The sequence below is a fragment of the Lepisosteus oculatus genome, chromosome 7, assembly GCF_040954835.1.
Source record: "Lepisosteus oculatus isolate fLepOcu1 chromosome 7, fLepOcu1.hap2, whole genome shotgun sequence".
Classification (NCBI taxonomy): domain Eukaryota; kingdom Metazoa; phylum Chordata; class Actinopteri; order Semionotiformes; family Lepisosteidae; genus Lepisosteus; species Lepisosteus oculatus.
The window spans coordinates 8,788,202-8,810,332 of record NC_090702.1 but is presented as its reverse complement, the minus strand read 5'-3'; the positions used below and the strand labels follow the sequence as shown (position 1 = coordinate 8,810,332).

Here is a 22,131-nt window from a genome sequence, read left to right as displayed (position 1 = left end):
GTGCATGATTTTGGATGGGAGGGTGAACTATCCATGGTGAAGTCTACCCTGTGCTTTTGGCATCGGCTTCAGGATGTTGTGAACCTTATCTGGAATAGGCAACTTTTTGTTTACATTTCATTTTAAAGTTCTCATTTTCATGTGCCCAACATTTTTAGGACATTCCTATTTCGTGTTCCTCTGTCTTCCTGTTAAGGTGCTCTTTGTGATTGTCCTAGCAAGCACTTAGACACCACTCAGTAGGCAACTAATCAGTTACTTGTTGGGTTCACTCTTCTTTAAATTCATGGGGTTATTTTTAAAGTGAAAATTGTTGTGCTGTTTCAAGTCCCACAAAGTTATTTTATAGAACCTGGATCAGCACAATTGATCAAGAAATATATATACTCTTGAGACCCATCTTCTTGCACTGTAAGCAGTCTTTGATTTGGGGTGGTTTGTTGATGTGTGGCTGTCTTTTTCCTCCTGGCAGGGCACTGTGTTCAGCCTGGAAGAGGAGGAGGACCAAGGCATCATTGCTGAAGACAGCAACGACATCTACATCCTGACAAGTGACAACTCTGGTCAGCTCAGCCCCCCCGAGTCCCTGGTGGCCACCAGCTCTTGGCAAGCCGAGAGCCTCCCTGTCTCCCTGTCTGCCAGCCAGAGCTGGCACAGCGAGAGCTTGCCAGTCTCCCTTGGGCCCGAGTCCTGGGCGCAGGTCACCATGGACCCTGAAGACATCAAGAGCCTGGACAGCAACGGTGGGGCTGAGGAGCGCAGCGAGAACAACTCCTCCAACTCGGACATCGTGCATGTGGAGAAGGAGGAGATCGTGGAGGACGAGGGGGCGGTTTCCTTGGCCGAGATCCTGGAGGTCCCGGGGCTTCAGGAAGGGGTTCTGAAAGAGCTGTCCTCTCTGGCAAGCGAGGAAGGCGCTGCTCTTCCTGTGTCAGAGGAGCCAGCCTTGCCACGCGCTGCCCCCCCCGCACCGCGCGAGAGGCCTGCCAGCCCTGCACCGGAGTCGTCTCAGACTGCAGCAGCTGAGCCCCAACCCGTGGCTCAAGCAGAGAAGCCGCCTGCGCCCGCCGCAGAGGCCAAGCCCATCACGGAGCCGGCTCCCCCTGCTGGGGGGGAGGAGAAGTCTGCTGTCGAGAGGGAGCCAGAGGTAGAGCCCCCTGCCGCTGTGCCGGTGTGTCACCTGGAGCCCGTGGTACCTCCAAAGGGAGAGACGCCCCCGGAGGCGGAGACTGTGCCTCCTCAGGAGGAGGCGCTCCCCTCTGTGCCTGAGGACATCCGGGTGTTTCTGTACGGTGGTGCAGCGGTGGTTGCAATAGTGGCGGTGGTCGTGGCCGCGGCCCTGGTGTACAAAAAAAAATAGGCCAGGGTGGGGGTGGGGAGTTTCATGAATCGCAAATGTGACTCGCTGCAGGCTGCCGTTTCCAGGCTGCTGAAAACCGTGGAAAGGAGGGAATGTACTTCCGCTGTGTTCAGGTTTCCCTTTTCTTTTTTTTTTTTAGTGCTTTCATATGTTTCTTGTAGTATTTTGACTTAAACTGGAGTGGAGCTGTTTTAATTTTCATTTTCCAAAGTATGTCTTCTGGAACATTCGGTATCGTACACCATGGTCATTTGCTTTTATTCATATAGTTGTCCTATACGTGCGAGTGGAATCTGAACACCCACAACTATAAAAAAAAGTACAGGAGGTAGAGAGAAAGATTTAGGATATAATGTATATGCTCAGGACCACAGTTGCCTCTCTGGAATGGACCTTGTGGTTTTAGATATTTAGCACGCAAAGTAAACCCAAGCATTTTGACCGTTTCTCTTTGGGTACTGGGCTTGACCTGACTTGTTACACTGAGTATGGGAATACATTTTTAGTCCATATTGAAAAAACTCTTTCACCCCCTTTCAAAAGTGTTTAGCCATTTCTTTAACCCGAGAACTAGGTTACTCGGTAACTTCTTAAGGCTCCAGATGCTTTGTCAAGGTATAGGTCCTGAATACAGGCCTCCACATTTTGAATACAGATTGATTTTCACAGACATCATATTTTATCACAGACATCAAAGAAATCATTACATGGAAATAAAAAAAAAACGTTACAAAATTCACCCTATGAATGGTTCTTTCCCCTTCACTTTGAGAATGGTTTACATGTGACTGACAAGCCACTGTCCATATACCACTTTGTGTGTACCTTCATCACTGAAAACTTAAATCAGTTATCCAGGGGAGGATTATGAGAGTTTCTAGAAATCCAAGATCAGCATCAGCATTTAATTGTATAAGAGAACAGCCTTTGACGTGATACCCAAGCACCGCTTTATTTTTGTGAGTGAGAACTAAATTATTATTATTTTTTTTAAATAATTATATTAGTTGAAAGACTGTTTTTTAACATTTAAAATGCCATGATAAAAAAAATTACTTTGTAGTCAAGAGATTTTTCAAAGTGGTACAGGAACATGCAAGTTTGTGGGTGTGTAACAGATGCAATTGTCAAAATACACTTTAGAACTACTTCCCTGTATTTTTTGCCATTTAAATCACTTTTTTTTATATTAGCTTTGTGGCATTTCATACCACTCTGTCAGTATTAGTGGAAACTGACTGATGCATATATTCCACTATCCACGTTCCAACCGGCAGTTACAAATGATGCAACAGAAAAGTAGATTTGCTGCCCTTTGAGAGTGTCAAAACTAAAAAGTGATTACATGGAGACTATTTATATTGCCTCCAGGTAAATGAAAATGATTGTCCAAGGCGAGAGTATGTTCTTCTTGTGATTCAATTTTATAATTCAATATAATATTAAATACAAGATTATATGCATTTTTTAGTTAATTCCTGCTCACATATTCTTCCATGGCCACATACCTAGTCAAATAAAAGTGACCACAGTATTAACTATGCATATCTGTATTTATTGTGTGCTAATCTTGTTTTATGAAGAGTTTTTTCCACCCCCATCTCATTGCAGCCAGTGTTGGTCATACTTGTTCTCACTGGACTAGGCCCAATCCCTCGGTTAAAATGAATTTGTCAGTAATAATGGAGGCACTATAGGATAAGCCCTAGTTTAAATGAGCTCTTGAAGAACGTTAGAAATCAAATACTCTTATGGTTTTGATTTGGGTGATGGTTTTGCCGATTTAGGGTTGCAGAATAGTTAAAAAAAAATATATATATGTTTGTGTATCTAGTTATTTTTGGAAAGAAGTGGAAACGTGGTTTGTTCTTTTGTCAATACTTCCTGTTTTTTTCACCATTATTCTGATGTAGCTTTCTCATTGGGTTCCCACTGGGCTCCTTTTCATGTTAAAAACAAGCACAATCAAGACTGATTATCTGCCAGGGTCACTTGGGTACCCCTTTCAAAGACTGAAGTCAGTGGAACACAGATCATCTCTGGCTTAATTTGCAAACAAAAGGGACATGAATGTATTGTCTTGTCATTATTTTTTTATCAAAGGCTGTGCCAATGGATTGTTTGCAATGGAGAGGGTGTTTTGGTTCACTGATATGCAGCAAACAAAACCAGAAAAAGTCTGCCCTATACAGATGAACCACTGAACCCAGTATTAGCTCATTTAAAGGCTAGCAGATATACTGTGTATGTTTCAGAACACACCGGTGTCCACTTATTCGTGAGCTTATACTTGGTTTGTTCTCAGTTTTTAAGCCCAAACTGACTTTTCAGACTAAATGTTTTAACCCCAGCAACACCTGGTTGCCGTCTTTTGCCTGTTCAGCCTTTTGTGAGAGTCAGACCCCTCTTTTGAAAGCATTAATATTTTCCAGTACTCATCTTTTGAAAAGTACTTATACAGGCCATTATTTTATTATGTGTTTTGAGAATAAAGACCAAGAATAGGTGTGGATCACAGTGTTCATCAGAAATACAGTGCACTTTGTTAGGGTGTGAGTAAATATCCATTCTTCAAATAAAGGTTTACTTTTTTATTTAGAGATGTTTCGGAAAGCTGAGACCTAATTGTAGTAATATGAATTGGGTTAAAGATCGCAAGACCGGCAATACAATTTTCCTTTCGGCATGGCTTGTGACTGACTGGGGAGTTTTTGTGTTTTCTCAAAGGAAGATTCCATTCCCACTCTGCTGAAACGGTAGGTTTTTTTTGCTCGACACATTTTCCCATCAGCCAGCATAACCTTCAGCCTGACACAAGTGATCCAATTCAGTAGTGAGCTGTGCCTGTCTTAGACTAAATGCATTTGTATAAAAAAAAGGTAAAGCTAAAGACAATTCAGCATTAACCTGCTGGTGTCTTTTGGCTAAGACAACCTCGATCAAAAGAGAGTGCCATTTCAAAAATGAAACCTAACTTGCACTTTAAATTATGGAAATTAAACCAGCTTTTTCCCTTAGCTTGGAATAGCAATCCACGTAGTGATGGATCACATTCTGCAATATTTAAACTAGAAGAGCAACTAGATTTTTTTAAAAACCTTTTTGCTTTGATACTGCTAGGGAAAAATACCATTACTACCACAGACAATCAGTAGCAAAAGATAGAAAATGAATAAATGAAAATCATTTTCATAGCTACATAGCTGCCACGTGTGGCATTCAGAAATTGTTTTGTGAAGATTATTTATGTTATGGTTGGGAGTATTTTTCTAGAAGCCCACAGGTGGCTTTTGACTGGGGGTGAGGTAATTTGAAAGACACCTTTAAGGTTTTTGACATTAAAGATTTAATTTTGTTATACTTGGAATTAAGATATGAAAAGTTAAGAAGGCTCACTCAGCTCTGCTCCAGTCCAGTTCTCAATAGCAGCTAGTGGAAATCCTTTCACAGTGTTGAAGGGACACAGCTAAAGAATTATTCAGTGTGGGCCCTACTGTTCATCGGCATTCAACACAACACCTGAATCAAATGCAGGGGTAATACATTTTATGACCAGGTGTATGGTAGACTGGGTGGTAGCAAAGTGTGGATGTAGAGGAAAGGGGCTTTTACCATTGAAATGTAACAAACATTTGTGCTGTTTAATCACATTACAATTGTTATGGGTTAAAATGCAGAACCAAGTCCCGTTTGAGATTCTTGAAAACTGCTCAAGTCACACCTTTATTTTTAAATTGGACATTTTTTGACAACAGTATGAATGTAAAAGCCCCAGCTTTACATTTTGTACTGAGTTTCCTAACTGTACAGTTTAAAACCATTAAATAAAAATATTTTCAAAACTTGCTGAGTTGTTAGCCCCTGCATATCTCCGTGTTTCTGGCCTGTGTTGTTTAAAGGCCTTTTTTCCCCCAATAAGAAATAGCAGAACATTGTCAGAAATACACTATTTACCCATATACTGTAGTTATACTATAAATAAGCCTTAACCAGGAATTAATTTAGTTAATTACAAAGTTTTGTGGGGGGAGGAAAGTCTGACAATCAAAAAAATGTTTTCATGTAATGTAATAAAACAGGTAGAATGGGCTCTTAACCTGGTACCTCTACAAAGACTAATTGTCCTATTAGGAGAACAACAATATTGTGTAACATTCTCAATACACAAGCCAGCAATTATATTGACATTCTATATTTAATTCAGGTGAGTAGCTGCGTCAGCATGCGTAGGCTGCAAAGGAACAAGTAACAGGTTTATTCCATGCTGAAAAAAAGAAAGAGAACCCAACGTTTCGGCCGTGGAACCTTCTTCAGGTGAAGAAGGCTGAAGAAGGCTCCACGGCCGAAATGTGTTCTCTTTCTTCTTTTTTTCAGCATCTTTTTTTTAGCATGGAATAAACCTATTGTTCTATATTTAATGATAACATTCAAGATAGAAAAAGGCCACAAATTTAAGTTCAGAAACCCACTTGCAGAAGTTGGTCTGGATCAACAGACCTTTTATCAAATCCAACCGGGATAGCAGGTGAACAGGGTTCTCAAAACTGCTAGTTTCCATTAACTTTGTCTTTTGGCAGTAATTTACCTTCAGGTGTACAACTAAGGAAAAAAAGCTGTCCATCTCTGGTTTAAATACAAAGGACATTCCAGGTACAAAGTATCCAGCTTTGGGGAAATAACTAAAAGGTACGAAACGGTACAATGAAAAACGTCACAACGGATGACCTTTCAAAAAAAGTAAAAATCTTTTACTGGCTCCTTACTAAGCAAAAAAATCAGAACTCTAAATATCACCAGACAAAAAAACAGTCAATTCCTTGCAAATGGAAAGACAATAACAAGAGCCAGTGCTCTTATTAGTGCTAGTTTGACCACTTTGAGTAGCAGACACTGAACAATATGAAAGGAAGACATATGTCCAGCAAACTCTTTTTTGATTGATTCAAGTCAGCAGTAATGAGAGGCACTTGTCATTACCTCTGTATGATGTTAAGGTTCATGACCCTAGCGAGTAGTACTTCACAACAGTGCATGACCCATGTACAGATGCATCATTTAAAATGACAAATTCACTTCTTAGACAATTGTGCATTATAGTCTTTAAAGCTACAATTTATTAATGCATGCTCAGAAACAGGAATTAACTAAATTCATGAGAAAGTTTTTACAATACAGACATACATTTGAGCCAGCACACACTGCTTATTACCTTTAACATTCAAAAGGGAACTCTCAAGACATTGGCACTAAAAACAAGGAAATAATGCCAGAAAATAATTTACAATATATACATATTCAGACCTCTCCACTTTCTATTTTTATCTCATAAAAAAAAGTGGAAAGTTGGCAGCTGAAACAGAGTCAAGGAGGGAAGAAAAATATTCCGGTTTGAAGAAAGTGAAAAATTCCTTAAAAGCAGTTGAATTAATAGGAAACTTTAAGGATGTTAGATTGTACAAACCCAGCCTCAGCCAGGACATCACCACTACTGAACTAACAAACAGGTTATATGGATATAATGGCCTCTATTGTATGTTAGCAGCCATATTCCTTTTGATCGGCACAATGGCATCTATAATGAACTAGCAATCAGCATCTTTTTACATCTAGAAATAAAATAGAACAGAAATTGCTGTTCTTCCTGAAACTGGATGAAATCTGTTTCATCTGAATTCCTAATATTAAGCATCTGCAATTACAAACTAAACATCGCATAAGCCTGGACTAATTAATACAGATATTGGCCGGACAAGGCTGGATTGCAATAGGAAAAACCCAGAAACCGTCTTGTAAAACTGAAAATAAGTCAGGTCTTCATATATGCCAGGTTTACAGCTTTTTCACACGGCATTGTTCTTCACCCACCAGATACTTTAATGAATCATATTTTCAGATAACGGATGCCCTTTCAGCTATTTAATTCTTTTACTGACTTAGAAAAATAAATCAGAACTTATCTAAATACCACCAGATATAACGTATATAGGAATGGAATATTTGAGGTGGTTGTACAAGGGCCTACCTACATACTTTCATTAGCATTTGGTTTGATGATTTATCAAACGAGCTTGCTCACTACCTTGTTTTTACAAGCCAAGAACACATTTTGCAGTTCTCATTAACTAATTGCTAAATGAACATGGCCTATGGTTCTGCTCACCCTTGTATTCCATCTTAAAATAAAGTTCTTTCCTCAGGTACTTCAAGAGTACCATATCTTCCAGCTTTCCATGAAAATAATCAAAAGGTCTATAGTAACACTGGGTGAAAGGGTCTGAATAATAACATTTTAGCAACCCTAATTGAAAGCTTGATTCTTTAGGGACTCTTCCAGTCATGGTGCTGGCAGTGCAGGAAGGACTTTGTCAAAGAATTCCCCAGCATTTGCAAAGAAATGGCCAAGTGTCACCAGGCTTGGATGGACAACGGAGAATCGTCATAAAACTACTTGTCCCCTGTATGGCTGGTTGAGCATTTGCAAGCTTGCAGTGTTGCTGCAGACCTCTGCATTGGTCACAGCATGGATAAAGGCAGATGGCTGGAAAAAAAAAAGCAGATGGAAAAAGAAGGGATTTACTTGTTCACATCCTCCCCAAAACAGGTAGGAGGACACATTCCAAATTGGGAGTGCACAATTTTAAGAGGAAAAAGGAAAGCAATTATTCAGTCTGTTAAATTCTTAACATTGCACCAGTTCTTTTTTAGTTAACAGCTTTGGCATGACTAAAAACATTAAACCCTATGAGAAATATTCTTTTTTTTAAATCAGACTTCCACTAGGGATGCTTACCTATCGCATATTGAACATGAAATTGGGCTGTCTGGAATTGATGTAGTCCACTGCAGTGCAGAACAGGCCATGCAGGAAACTAGGAGCCTGCTCACACACTCTCTTCACTAGAGTCATGGTGAGAGCCAGCAAGACTCTCTCCTGGGAGAAGTGCTGCAGACCAGGCAGACGTGTCTGCATCAGCTGACGTACCTCTGAGGACAGGTGGTTCAGCCACAACTGCAGATACAAAGGAACACTCCTGTTAACATTGCTGACAGGAAGTGGGGAACAACCAGACACCACAGGCAAACAAGTAACTGGATGACACAGAAGATTGAGAGTATTCCTGTCTGGTGAAGGTTTGCTCAAGTCTTATGCTAGATCCAAACAGACTGATCAAAATAAGGAACAGCATGAAAATGAGTGGATTTCAACAGTACACCACATTTCCAATGTATAAACCACGATCATCCAAGTTATTAAGTAGTGCAGCTCCGAGCCCAGTGCATTATTCAAGTTACCAAGTCAGGATCTTGTATGGCACCATTAACATTGATGACTGCAAGGCATCACCTCAGACCAGCAATCACACTGGTCTGTGCTGCTTAGTATTGCTCTGGGTATAGGCAGAGGTGAGCATTGTTATAACATAACATCACTTTATTAGCCCTGTACAATTTCTTGCATTAGGAATTCGCCTGTTCGCATACCCCAGCTTGATCTCCATGAGACACAGACGCACAGACAGGGAGAGAGAAGCTTGGGGTCAGAGGGCAGGGTCAGCCATTTATACTGCGCCCCTGGAGCAGTTGGGGTTTAGGGCCTTGTTCAGGGGGCCCAACGGAGTAGGATTCCTCTGCCGGCTGCGGGATTTGAACCAACAACCTTCCAGCCACAGGTGCAGATCCTTAGCCACAGTGCCAACGCTTCGCCCACATGCTAATCATGACATGCTGATCCATGTCATTCATGCAAGAATGCAAGATGCATCACGGATCAACACTGCAACATCTTAGAAGTGCTGTAATGGGGTTTCTGTGACATCTGAAAGTTTGCAGCATCTTATCAGGACAGTTCAGGTTGAAGCATACTCAGGAGATGATACAAGACTGCTACAAAAACCTAGATCAAACACTCTTATAGGACACCAGTTTCTAAAGGTCGGGAACACCTGCTTGCTAATTAGTTGTTTACTAAACAGATGAAAAATCAGGTAGTTGTCACAAATAGTCTTTAAACCGTATTGATACACTAAAAAACAACTTACAGTTAATATGAACATTTTTGGTGCACTGATATTTTTAAGTCATGATATACAGTAGATGCATTAATCTTGCTCATTGCATGTGTTATGGAGTGTGATGTGAATTAGTACAGCTTGGGGCCATCACTGGAAGCAATACAAGCTGTAAATAAAGAGACAAGATCTGTACCACACAGCAGATGCTGGCTTGTGGAATTCCATCCCATGCCTTTATACTGATGTGTGGCATCTTGGAGTCAGACAAAAACCTAGCACATCCCATAAATGAGCAATGGGGCTCAAGTCTAGCAAACAGATCACATATAGTCTAACTGCCTCATTCTCATCTCATTTGTTTCAAGAGCACCATGAAGAAATGTGCTTTCCTTTGGCTCAAGTCACCTTGCTGACGGATGGTTCCCATACAACTTCCCTCAGGTCCATCAGGGTGGCCACCACACAAAACCTTGGTTCGTGGCAAAAAAGGACTTGACTCCACTGTTCACAGGTCCACCTGACTGTTGCTCACACCACATTCTGCTGTGTCAATGAACATTGGTGAGCCTTGGGTCCCTAAATGGTTATCAATCTCACAAACGATTACTGATTCACTGCCCTCTTACAGTAGCAAACTAATCTTGGCAGGTGTCAGAAATTGTGGTCCCCCAAAACAGAGCCTTTCACTGACTGTTTGTCTAGAACGTCTTACCAAGTTAGAAGTTTCCAAATGTGAACATTCTATTTGGCAAACACTGACATGGTTTAGACCAGTCTCTAGCATACCTAACATAAATCAGTTTTCTTTGATACTTAAGCACTATGGTAGAATGAGAATTGGTTATATTAAGAGATTCAAAACCTCTGAAGCTCCTAAGGTTTTACATGCAAAATCATGTGAAACAAATCCTGTAAGTAATTCATAACAATTGGGGTAATTGGAGGTAAAAATGGAGTATTAAGTTACGTTTGATACTTAGCACATTTAATTAACAAGCCACCTGCTTAACTGAGCACAATGAAATTCCTGGCCAATAACGTCTTACTCAAAGGGGCTGTGCTGAAGACTTAAGGTGAAATTCAGGAACACTTTCCCCATTGTTGCCCGTTTTCAGGGTCCCCTACAACAGGAAAGATGTTTATACTGCTGTCGTGTCTTTAATACTGAAAAACAGATCCCACTCCTTGCAAATTATCAACCTGTGCAGATGGGTCAAAAGGCCTTCTTATTTCTAACCTTTAATTGCCATGATAAGATGCATGCGGAAGTGCTAACATTTACTTCCATTACACCACTTTTTAAAATTAATTTTAATTAATGCCCATCTTTCTAGGCGATGTCAGTCATTGCTTCATCCAGATTATACATTGCTTCCCCTTGTACTGTTAGGTTGCCAATAGAATTTTGTTTTTGCACATGAGAACTTATAAATTGGTAAACTGATTATATGATCATAATCAATTCATTATTACAATTAAAAATATACCAAAGCAAATTGCCTTACATCCAAACACCTGCAATTAATTTTATCCATTCTGCATCACGGAAGATCTGCAGAGGGTTTAGCTTTCACATTTGAAGATTTTTTTTTGGTTCAATTTGTTGGTTTAGTTTAATCCAAACAAGCCTGTATCTTGGCATTCCATTAAAGAAGCTCCCATCTCTCCACTGTAAAGTCAAGATGAGAATTCATACTAGTATTTCCTTTAGAACGCATTTTAGGCCTAGAAATACAGTGTGGAATTCCCCTTCGCCCAGCTCCTATCACCAAGCTTCATACAGCTTTGCCTTTGCATTTCCACATTGGAGAAACAAAGATTCCCAACCAGTTTCATCAATACAATGCATCTGGCTCTCTCTGTTTTACTGTAGCGCATGCCTACAGCGTCCTCTGGAGGGTGTGGTTGTGACAGTCAAGCATCATATGCTAGATTGTAGAGGAAAACATCAGGATTTTTGCTTCCATTGTTTTTAAACACCTCGGAGCAAAAGCATCAGATTGCATGGCCTTTCTAGTTCTCTTAATGGACCAAAACTTGATTCCAACTTTGATGCAACCACCTGCTCACAACCGACCACCTCCAGAATCAGAAATCATCTGCTCCTCATCCTAAATAGGTCTCAGGGCTCCCATCCACCTGCAGCAGTAACGACGACGACGACTGTATTTATTACAGTTCACCTTCTTGCAGCTAGAAAGTGTGGTCTGGTCGTTCACACAAAGCCACCACATACCTCATCCGTCTAGCCCCCAAGGCAACCCACGTACACCATCTTTCGCTTTATTTTCTTCTTAAGACTCACACATCTGTTAAGGCAGCCTGTAAGTGGGTTAAGGACCCCCACCACCTTCTCTCCTCGATTCTCCTGCAATCTGGCCTGGCAAACAAACTACATCTTGTATATCTAGCACTGTAGCACCACTCAGTACAGCACCCTTTACTGCATTCACTCCAGACAGTAGGCTCTGAGTCCTGAAGTCTGTAGCCAACCAAATCACCTTGCTCTTGAGAAGCTAAGCCAATTTACCCAGATATGTTGACACCAGAACCTCAGTTTATATCAAGAAATGGCGGCATGAGATAACTTATAATACTTCTCACTTGCTTTCAAAAATCCCAGCTGTTCCCCCATGGTCAAGGGCACACCTCATGAACAAAAGTCTAACAATTGCAATACCCATAACTCTGGAGCTCCAGGCCTCAATAATTTAGGATATGTTCACAAACAGATTATAGACAACTACTAATAACCAGTACCTAACATGCTACAAAATAAAGGTTTTCTCGAATATTTTATTATATGACCTCCCAGCTTGAAACGGTCTTCTGTCTCAGCAATAACCCTTGATTCCACAGTGGGAAAATGAGGAAGGGGGGAGTGGTTGCCTACCTATCAGCCATTAATTTTTTGACACTACAAGTTCTCCCGTGATTCACAAGAAGATCAGCCCCAGCTGGCGAGCAGGCATATTCCTCACTGTCATTGCTCTGTGATTTGCCAGGTGCCTTCAGGCTCAGGAGTCACTATCTACCTGCAGGCCAGTGAAAATTAACTCGTGATAAGTGTTCTAATGCTTATAGCCTCTTACCTGCTGTGATGACTTCCTTAACTTCATGACCAAACTCTCGGAAGCCCGAGCAACAACTCTCTGTTCCAGCTGGTCAGCAATCTCTATCAAACCAGCAGCGATGTTCCTCAGTTCAGCATCTCGTGCTGCATTTACTGCCAAAAGAGAACAGAAAACAGTTACCACTCTACTCTTTTACCATATTCAACAGTGAAGGAATATACCAGCCCTGAACATACCGCACCTTTTAATACTGCTGGAACTAATCCCCTAGAAAATCCAATTCAGTCTGACTGAATTCTGTTGTTGGCAATTCAAACATACTGTACCTCAAGCAGGATTACACAATCAATACATCATATTAAATGAACAATGATGATTTTTTAAAAAAAAGCATTGAGGATTTACAATTGATACTGACTGAAGTAATTTTAACAAATGTGACAAAAGGTATAAGAAAGGTCAAGAAAGTTTTAATATAAAGACAATTCCATCTATCGGGTTTAGGTATAGGTTCACAGCACCTTACTGTACAGCCTATCCCAGAAGCACAGGGCGCAAGGACAAGAACTACACCTTGGTCAGAACTGGAATCCCAGCAAAGGAACTATAACTGGGAGACACAAAGTCTGAAAACAAACAACCTAATGTAGGTATTTATACATGGTTCTGGAGGAACCATGTTAAGTGGCTGGACAGGATTCTGGGATAAAATCAGCCATCAACCAAGCAAGGGGAGCCTTAAGCCTCCTCTCTTTTTAAAATACTAAAAGTTAAAAAACTTCCAAGTTTCCATTTATATAATTCTCTACTAAAAAATGATTTTCCCAATGCCTTAATTTAAGCCTGTGTACACTCACAGCTAAGAAAAATATTGAACCACCAATATGATAAAGGGGATAAGGAACAAGTAAAGGTTTATTTCATGCTGAAAAGTGAAGAAAGGAAACAGGTTTCGGCTGTGAAGCCCTCTTCAGGTGACAGCCGAAACGTTGCGTTTTCTTTCTTCTCTTTTCACCACAGAATAAACCTATTACTTGTTCTTTTGTAGTCTACGCATGCTGACGCAGCTACCTACTTGAACTAATAAAAAAGGGATTACAATTTCTTACCATAATATTCTTTTTTTTAACAAAATAGAGGTTTCGATTAAATTAATAGGCGTTGCATTTACCAATTCAAGTTTATTTTAGCTGCAATGCTATATGAAGTAAAGAAAAATGAAAAATTGAGAAACTGTATGAGAAATAAGAGAATCCCTACTGAGCAAAATTCTAATTAGAATCAAGCAGTCAAATAAATGGGTAAAAAAAAAAGAAATGTTTTTTACAGTGCTGTCTTATATAATGGTCAGAAACAATGCAATCATGGTCCTCACAACACAGGTAAATGGAAAGCAGTTGATGCTCATCAGTTTACAAAACCATCTGGGGCTTCAAGTATTTTACTGTCCGTGTACAAAGGGTCACAGAAGACACCAGATCATAACCCAGCAAACCAGTCCAATGCAGGGAAAATTGAACAAACACACACACAGTCACACCACGGCCAGTTTTCCCAGAAGCCAATAAAACTAGCAGTATGTCTTTGGACTGTGGGAGGAAACCCATGGGAACACAGTGAGGACATACAAACTCTACACAAATAATGCCCCAGGAACTGAGCCCAGTGCCCCAGCATCGCAAGCCAGCAATGCTAACCACTGTGCTACCATGCCACCCTTTCTTTAATATTATTATTATTATTATTATTATTATTATTAATAATAAACTTTATTTTATATAGCGCCTTTAAAGATGGCTTCTCAAAGTGCTTTACAGAATGACAACGACAATAAATAAAAAGAATACACAAGATAAAACACAATTACAATATACAGAGGAGACCATGGATGGTGGTACTAAGAAAAGCAGAGGGGTGAAGAATGGAACCAGTTAAGTAAAGGCTTTTCTAAAGAAGGTTTTGAGTCTGGATTTGAAGGAGTTTAAAGAAGGTGACTCTCTGATATCCTTGGGGAGAGAGTTCCAGAGCTTGGGGGCATAACAGGAGAAGGCCCTGTTACCCATACAATGTAGACAGGCTTAGGGGACAATAAGGAGAGCAGAATTAGAAGAGCGAAGGTTGCGAGGAGGGGAGTAGGGCGATAATAGTTCAGACAGGTATTGAGGTGCCAAGCCATGCAGAGCCTTATAGGTGAGCATGAGGATTTTAAAGTCTTTTTTGTTTAGTCAGAAATAAGGAAAAATATTCTTAAGTAGCAAGTTGATGAGAGACTGCACAGAGTTCTGTGCGCTGCAGCTATTAGAAATAACATTTTAACTAGCATACTGTATTCTACGACACACTGGGATTGTGTCCAGGGTCTATCCAGCCTTCTTACATCTGCGTTTCCCATAGGCGCAGTGGTAGACTCTGTAAGGTTCTACCCAAGAAAGAAGGACAACTAGAGAGGGGGCATCTCTAATCAATGTACGATAATTGCTATTTAAGCAGTTTCACAAACCTTTTGTGTTTTTAAAAAAAGCATTTAAACAGATTTTTTAGGTAAAAGCCTTAGGCAGGGGGTGAACATACATTTGTCTTGCAACTCTTTGCAAGAGTGGATTTCAGACATTAGAATTGGCTGTTCTGCTCTCCACTCTTAACTCGTATGAAGTATAAGATTATTTAGAGTACAATAAACTTCTGAAATACACATGTATAGTCCATAAAACAATTAAACCAAGTGAATAATTTCTCTGCAACTGTAAGCGAGTTTCACTAACCACACGTTTCCAACTCCAGAATGTTCTTTCCACTCTCAACCACCATGATTAAATAATCAGATGTAGTACAGAGAAAATACTGTACTTGGCATTATTCCTTGGACGTCAAACTGCCTCTCCCTGGCAAACTCCCGGACATCAGAACAGAAGTGTCCGTCCGTCTGCAGCTCCCCGTCCTCTTCGGCGTAGCAGTCCTCGAGGTACTGGCAGCTGTTCGAGTTTGCATCCTTTTTCCTCATCTTCTCTCCCAGGGTTTCCAGCTCCCTCTGGAGCTCCTTGTTTTTACACTCCTGGTTCTGGAGGAAGGCAAAGAGAACCAGGGACGTGCGGTCACCCCCCAGCTCACAATACTCCATGGTGGTGCTGTAAAGGGAACAGAGACACTGAAAATGAGAGGAGGCAGATGGAAGTCTCCTGTGCAACCACTTATTGCTCCTGCCAATTACCAGCTTCACAAAGGTGAAGTAGTGCCTCCTACTCCTAATAGTGAGGGGCTTTGAGATATTGCCATATCAAAATTTACAACAGAGGACTCGAGTCACCCCCTTCTTCAACCCACTGGTCTCTGAACGGACCCTGATTGAACTGGAAAGATTATGACAAAACAAAAACAATCTGTTAAGAGGAGATCTATTACAGAAGAAAAATATCCCAGATCAAAACTAATGGCAGCCATGTTCGACATGACTGATCTCACCAATCCCCCCCCCCCCAGTTCAATAATTTACTAAAGAACAATTTCAAAGGATTTCTGCAACCAGCAACGATCGATTGTTCTGAGTTCGAAAGAGCTCTGTAGACTCCACTGAGGGGGAAAATGGGGTTATGTTAGGGCTCGTTTTCATTTTTTAAAATAAATCAATACTGATTAAAGCAATTGTGATACATCAGAAAAGGGTTTCTAGTCTCTGTTGTAGAATGTCTTGATGTGGAACATTATGAAAGAACCACTTTTCATAGAAAAAGCATTCCATTAGAACTACTAAAACTACTACAAGACTCCATAAATTGTCACACAATTTTGGGAATGCAAAGCCAAGCACAGAACACCGGGGAACAAGGAAACAGTCCTGTAAATACAGTCATAAAATAAAACAAAATAGATGCATGGAATCAAAGTCCTACTCTCTAGTCCCAGTATTTGGATGTTTTTTGCCAGAACCAGCATCCTAAAATCCAACTCCTGCTGTCACACCCTAGCTGTAAGCCTCAAGCTGAAAATGAGCAGGAGTTTATGAAATCCTCCAGTACAGGTAGGCAAGAGGGTAGTTTAAACAGGTGTACTCAAAATTTAGTTTGCGAGTATGTAGATTGACTACAAGCTACATTAGTGCACAAGGTCTTCCTAGACAGCTATGCACTGTCAGTCTTAAAACATCTATCCCCCTCTCCAGGAGACTGTGCGGACTGCTCTGTGGCTCCTAAGAGCAGCACACAGTGAATGGACAGTGTGTGTGCTGCTCCATTTCACACCACAACCCACTACTACTGCTACTTTAAAATTCAAGTACTAGTCACCTTCTGCCAATACATCTATTTTTAATATTTAAAAATACTTTAATAACTAAACATATACTACACCATAACTAAGTATTTGAAGTAGAACATCTGCTTTTAATATTAACTCGACTTCTTGATGAGGTACCATGATTTGTATGGCGGAAGAAATATTAGAAATGACACTTCCAGGATATTCTAAAATCTAAATAGCAAAATCCTACTTTATACCAGTAATCAAGCAGCCTCTAGTAATATAGAAAGCATCATGACCAGTGGTAAAAGTATATTAAGTGTAATATTACTTGGAACTGTATAAAGGAGGAACAAAACTTGCAGAGCTACAGCAGCAATGAGTATGTAGTTTCTCACTATAAGTAATCATATTACACATAACTGCTAGTGTAGCAGCTCCTGTGAAATTAACTCAATTAAATAGTTCAAATAGGTCAAGTTCACACCCAAAGAAGACTCCACAGCCAAAATGTTGTTTTTCTTCTCTTTTCAGCATAGAATAAACCTTTACATAACTCAATTAATACTCATTTCAATATTTAATACAGACACACGTGTTTAAAATTACAAGTTATTTTACATATACGTGCCATCAATAATAAATATAAAAAAACTAAGTTTCACTGTCTTACCATAGCTATGTCACTATTTAAAATACATTCATATTGTAATTACATGTAAATTATACATGTACACAATGCCGTCTACAGGCATTTAAATAATGTGGTTTGAAATGTTTAACTAAAATACATGTCAAAAAACCGTTTATCGGAGGATATATAATGTCAAAGAACTTACACTTTTAGAAAAAGCAGTATATGCCAGAGAATAACTACTGTATCTACTCCAGGCTCCTGTGAATTTAGCAGTGGTAAAATTATTCTTAAAGTCTTAAAATACATTGAGGAATAATGTATTTTTTGCACCTGGTTTTACAGCAATGTACTTACAATTTCAACATGTTTACTTACATAAACAAGTGCCTACTTGGGACTGATATGAATTTGAATCACGTGATATATTGGAAATAAGTACAGTGGACAAATAAAAGTGATTTTAGGAAACTACAGTAGTAATATCATGTTTTCCCCGAAATGATTAAAGACGACAGAGGGTTACAGCAGGGTACATTATTTCGCCCTGAAGTGGAGTCTTGTCTCACCGAATATTGGATTGCAGATCGAAACGAGAAGCCCGTTTTGTCACTCAGAAACTGACAATATCTGTGCTTTAATAAACATATCCGCTAAGAGAAAACACTATAAACCTTTCGAATAACGTCGATTTACATCAACGTACTTAATCGTGGCAGCAAGACTGCAAGATTACACCATAACTACTGCAGATCGTGTCATAAAGTACTTGCTTCACAGCCTCACAAGACAAAAAAGAACTATAACGAAACAAACGTTTTAAAATGTTTTACTTTAACTCTAACGCGGTGTTTAGCAAGGCCCCCGGAACACATTCCCGGTTAAATTTTTTTTTTTTTAACAAAGAACCCGAATCGCCCTCACTTAAAACGACTCCGTCGACAACCTCTCCAGGACACAGGCACTTCTCTCTGAATATGCTCCCCCGGGACAGCCAATTCGCCAAGAGAGAAAAGTTCCTGTTTCTTTAATCTTATACTTTAACTATAAAATTCGGCTTCTTTATGCAAAACGGAAACTTAGGCTTGGCAGGATTGCAGCCGTCCCAGGTTTTAATTGTAGCTCGAGGTAAATCGATGACAATAAATCGTTAATACTCACGAACTGGAGCCAAAAGCCGGACGAAAGCAACACAATTCCATTTACACTGAAACGTACCCTAAGAGATGCGAGCTTATTCTCTCTCACACACACATATTATGAAACACTAAAGATGTGTATGGGACAGAAACAAGGGGCTATAGTTAAACAGAGGCGGGAGGCGTTTCTAACAAAAAGACATACACCACCCCCCTGCCTACCGCCTTTGCGATGTTTCCTTATTTCCAAGCTTCCGCTACATCTTTTTTGTTATGAGGTCAAAGTTGTCAAAATTCACACTCGATTCTCACAATAAGTCACTGTTTGTTTAAAAAAAAGAGAGAAGGAACGAGTCGTCAGCACTCCGGGAGTCTTTGAACACTAGAGTAGTTTTAGTTTATGGGTTCAGGGGGTTTCCTGTAGGAATTAGCACGTATTGGGAATGAAGCAAACAAACTAATGAAAAGAATAACACTGTCGTGGTTTATACCGAGTAGATTTAAGTACTTGCTCAAAGCTAACGAACATTACCATATTTTACGCTAATATTTTGACACCGTTCAGTACGAGTTTCTAATTGTAACTGCATCATTTCGATAGCGATAGGTCCTTTATGTATGCACGGTAGTTTCATTATGCGTTACTAATAAGCATCATTATTTCTACTTAAAAACACTTAGTCGAAAAGCATCAAAATATCGTTCTGTACAGTGAATCTCGGTTTTGCTAGGCAGAGATGTTTCTCTCCTAATAAATCCGTAATCTTAACACATTAATTGTACATTATCCAAGTCAGATGGAGGCCATCCTGTGTTAATTTGTAGTATTAAAGAGAACACTTTATCTACTCTGCTTTATTTCATCCGTCATTGAGGAATTAGTTTTTAGATTTGACAAAAGTTGCACTGTAAAATAAAGTATGTTCATCCTATCTATCTTTGCCTGAAACTTACTTTTGCCCAGATCTCTCAGGTTAGGCCTCTGGTCTCCTTCAGTGACGGAGATCTCTGACAGGTGCTGTGGACAGAAGAAAAAGATACTATCAAATCAAAGGCAATAAGACTGCACAGCATGTAATGCTTATATGGATGGCCTACCGTCAAACTAAAATTCAGGTACAATCATAAAAACCCCTGTTAAGTCATCACACTGTAAATGTGTGAATCTATTAAGGTGTTTATATGGATGTTTGCACTAGTAGTCATTTATATTTCATTCAGAACCAAGTGAATTGTAGCAGGAATGTTTCTTTCAAGAAACTAGCAAGTTTCCCTACAGTTTCTACCTGCTTAGATTGTGGAAATAAAAAAACAGACCTTTTACTAATTTGTATAAATCCATATATTCTAGAGCTACAATTACTGTAGATTAAGTAGTTCAGCCAAACCTTCTTATAGAAGAGGTAGAGGAGGGAAGGTAACTGGTTTTCTTTATTGGCTTTACTTACAGTACCTGGCTGAGGGAACAGTTAATCTGACTAGTGGGATGAGACTGCAAAGGAACAAGCTATAGGTTTATTCCATGCTGAAAAAACATGTTTTGGCTATGGAGCCTTCTTCACTTGTAAGGGGATGTATTGGGTGGGATGAGACTATTCTTTAAACAAAACATGTGCCAGGAAGTTTTTAAGAGCAGGGGTATGAAATGATGCTGGTCAGGTGTATGTTCTAAAATTGTGAAATTAAAAAAATGTATTATAGCTAAGGTCCAGACCTGGGTTTATACCACTATAACCAATATTGATCTGCTTGATCAGAATGTGCAAATTAACGTCTTAATTTATATTAATCAGGAATCAAAATGCCATTACATTTATGATTAACAAATGTGAAGTGACTATTTTATTTAAAATGACTATTTTATTTAATTTTAAGTGTTTATTAACATAAAAACACTGGAGAAAGCACAACTTCTAGAACTTTTTTACATACAATGCATAGGCATAAAACAGGTTCCTTTTAAAACCTCAAAAACATTCCCACTGGCTCAACTGCAAAGCAGAAATTAAACTGATGAAAAAAAAAGCACAAAAAAAGTATTTAAACACTTGAAGGTAATTATAGCAAAAGCAGGAGGACCAGTGAGCAGAAGAATATGTCCACTGATAAAAAAACATTTGCCAGTCCTATTTCTTCACATCAATTTACATTAATCAGAAATCAAACTGTCAATATACAATTTATCATCAATAACTTAAAGGTATTGGCATTTCATGTGCTCTTAAGGTTTTTGTCAGGTAAAAAGTCACTCTGGAGAGACCACATCTAAAATGCAATCACCCACCACCTGCTAAGCCCTGTGTACTGTAATGCCAAGCTACACTTCATTGTGCTATAAGGTCTTCAATGGCTTTACATTAAAATACTAGTTTACCACAACTGAGGATGGTAAGGCCACCTGTTGAGCCAACAATAACTTTTTTCCGTAAAATCGATGTGCAACATTTAAGACGTTGTTTTGAGGCAAGCCATTTAAATTACTTCCTTAACACATTTAGCGACTCACTATTAAGCAAATAAGGGCAGCCATGCACACCAGCCAGCATGACAGTAATCTTTTTTAAAAACACCTCTTAGGTGGTACTACAGCTCAGCTTTAGTTACAATCTTTGAGGCCTAAGGCTCTCAGAAACGAGGTTCTCATTTCTAACTTTATTGGAAGTGGCCTAACTGTAGTCACAATCCATAAACAAATGAAAATTATATGCAAAAATCCCCTTGTTCGAGGAAAATCCCTGTATGCCCTATAGGGCGAAGTGAAAGTCAGACCTTATTTTGGAGCCTGGTAAGCAATACCCGTCTGGCTTCTGCACAGAATCGCTGAAACGTGCAAAAATGGTCACCGTTCAGCTGTGGGGTGTAATACAGCAATTTATTATCCGGTAAAGATGGGAATCTGGTTGTAATGGACTCAACATGCCTGCAAGCTACGGCGAAGAAAAACTGCGCCAGAGCGATTTTCAAGAAGAGTTTACAACACCTCTGAACCTACTGTTTTTCTGTAGCCTCTCTTGGCGAATTAGGAGATAGCTTCCCACTCACTCCATTAACAGCACAAAAACTACGACATTATTAAGGTGACATAAGCATTAAATGCCGTCCCTGATATTTAAAACAAACTTTATCGTTGAATTCAAAGTGCCTGTTTTTCTAGCTAGCTACGCTATTCAGCTGCGAGGCTACACACGAAATAATAATAATAATAATAATAATAATTATTACACACGAAATGACCGAATTTATTTCTCGCTAGGTTTGTTTCGTCTGAGAGACATGGTTTCCACCACAGCCTTGCCAATAAACTGTCAAGTAAAAGCGGCCTGTCACTTGCCTAATGTTTTTTTAAGAGGTTAGTTTTTCGACAAAGAATAGCGTTTCTTTAAACACCTGAGGTGTGGCTCTGGACCCATTAATATGACCATCCAATATCCTTAAACCCCTTACGTTAAGTAACAAACGGCACGTAGACTAAAGTTAATAGGGAATGGGCAAGAAGAAAGAAGGGCTAGTGTACGCTTCGTTCAATTCCCACAACACAGTCAAAATGCACTCGAAATTTACGCTTTACAACTCGCGGAAGTTTGTACCCGCTTCAACATTTATTGCTTACCCTCGTTACTCCGCTTTGATATGCATTTACGTGTACTGAAGAGTTTATTTGGGGGAAGTCACACTAAAC

At 39.6% G+C, this 22,131-nt stretch overlaps 2 protein-coding genes across 8 annotated transcripts in view; one reads left to right on the top strand and one right to left on the bottom strand.

The window, feature by feature from the left end:
* Window positions 1-5,205, top strand: part of bcl2l13 (BCL2 like 13) — a 41,330-nt gene extending 36,125 nt beyond the window's left edge. For both annotated transcript variants that reach the window (XM_015353080.2, XM_015353081.2), the window contains one exon: window positions 473-5,205. In XM_015353080.2, the coding sequence (XP_015208566.2) occupies window positions 473-1,360 (888 nt within the window). In that variant the 3' untranslated portion in view covers window positions 1,361-5,205. The remainder of the gene's footprint in view (window positions 1-472) is intronic.
* Window positions 4,559-22,119, bottom strand: bida (BH3 interacting domain death agonist). Of its 6 annotated transcripts, none has more exons than XM_015353010.2 (6): window positions 22,063-22,119; window positions 19,407-19,470; window positions 15,294-15,571; window positions 12,465-12,598; window positions 8,151-8,369; window positions 4,559-7,898 (listed from the first exon to the last, which is right to left on the bottom strand). In XM_015353010.2, the coding sequence occupies exons 3-5, from the start codon at window positions 15,562-15,564 to the stop codon at window positions 8,151-8,153; spliced, it is 624 nt and encodes a 207-aa protein (XP_015208496.2). In that variant the 5' UTR covers window positions 15,565-15,571; window positions 19,407-19,470; window positions 22,063-22,119; the 3' UTR covers window positions 4,559-7,898. The 6 variants fall into 6 exon arrangements, with proteins under 6 accessions (XP_015208496.2, XP_015208497.2, XP_015208498.2 ...); XM_015353011.2 differs by lacking the exon at window positions 22,063-22,119 and adding an exon at window positions 21,222-21,238; XM_015353012.2 differs by lacking the exons at window positions 19,407-19,470; window positions 22,063-22,119 and adding an exon at window positions 18,675-18,773.
* Between the last annotated feature and the right edge of the window lie 12 nt (window positions 22,120-22,131).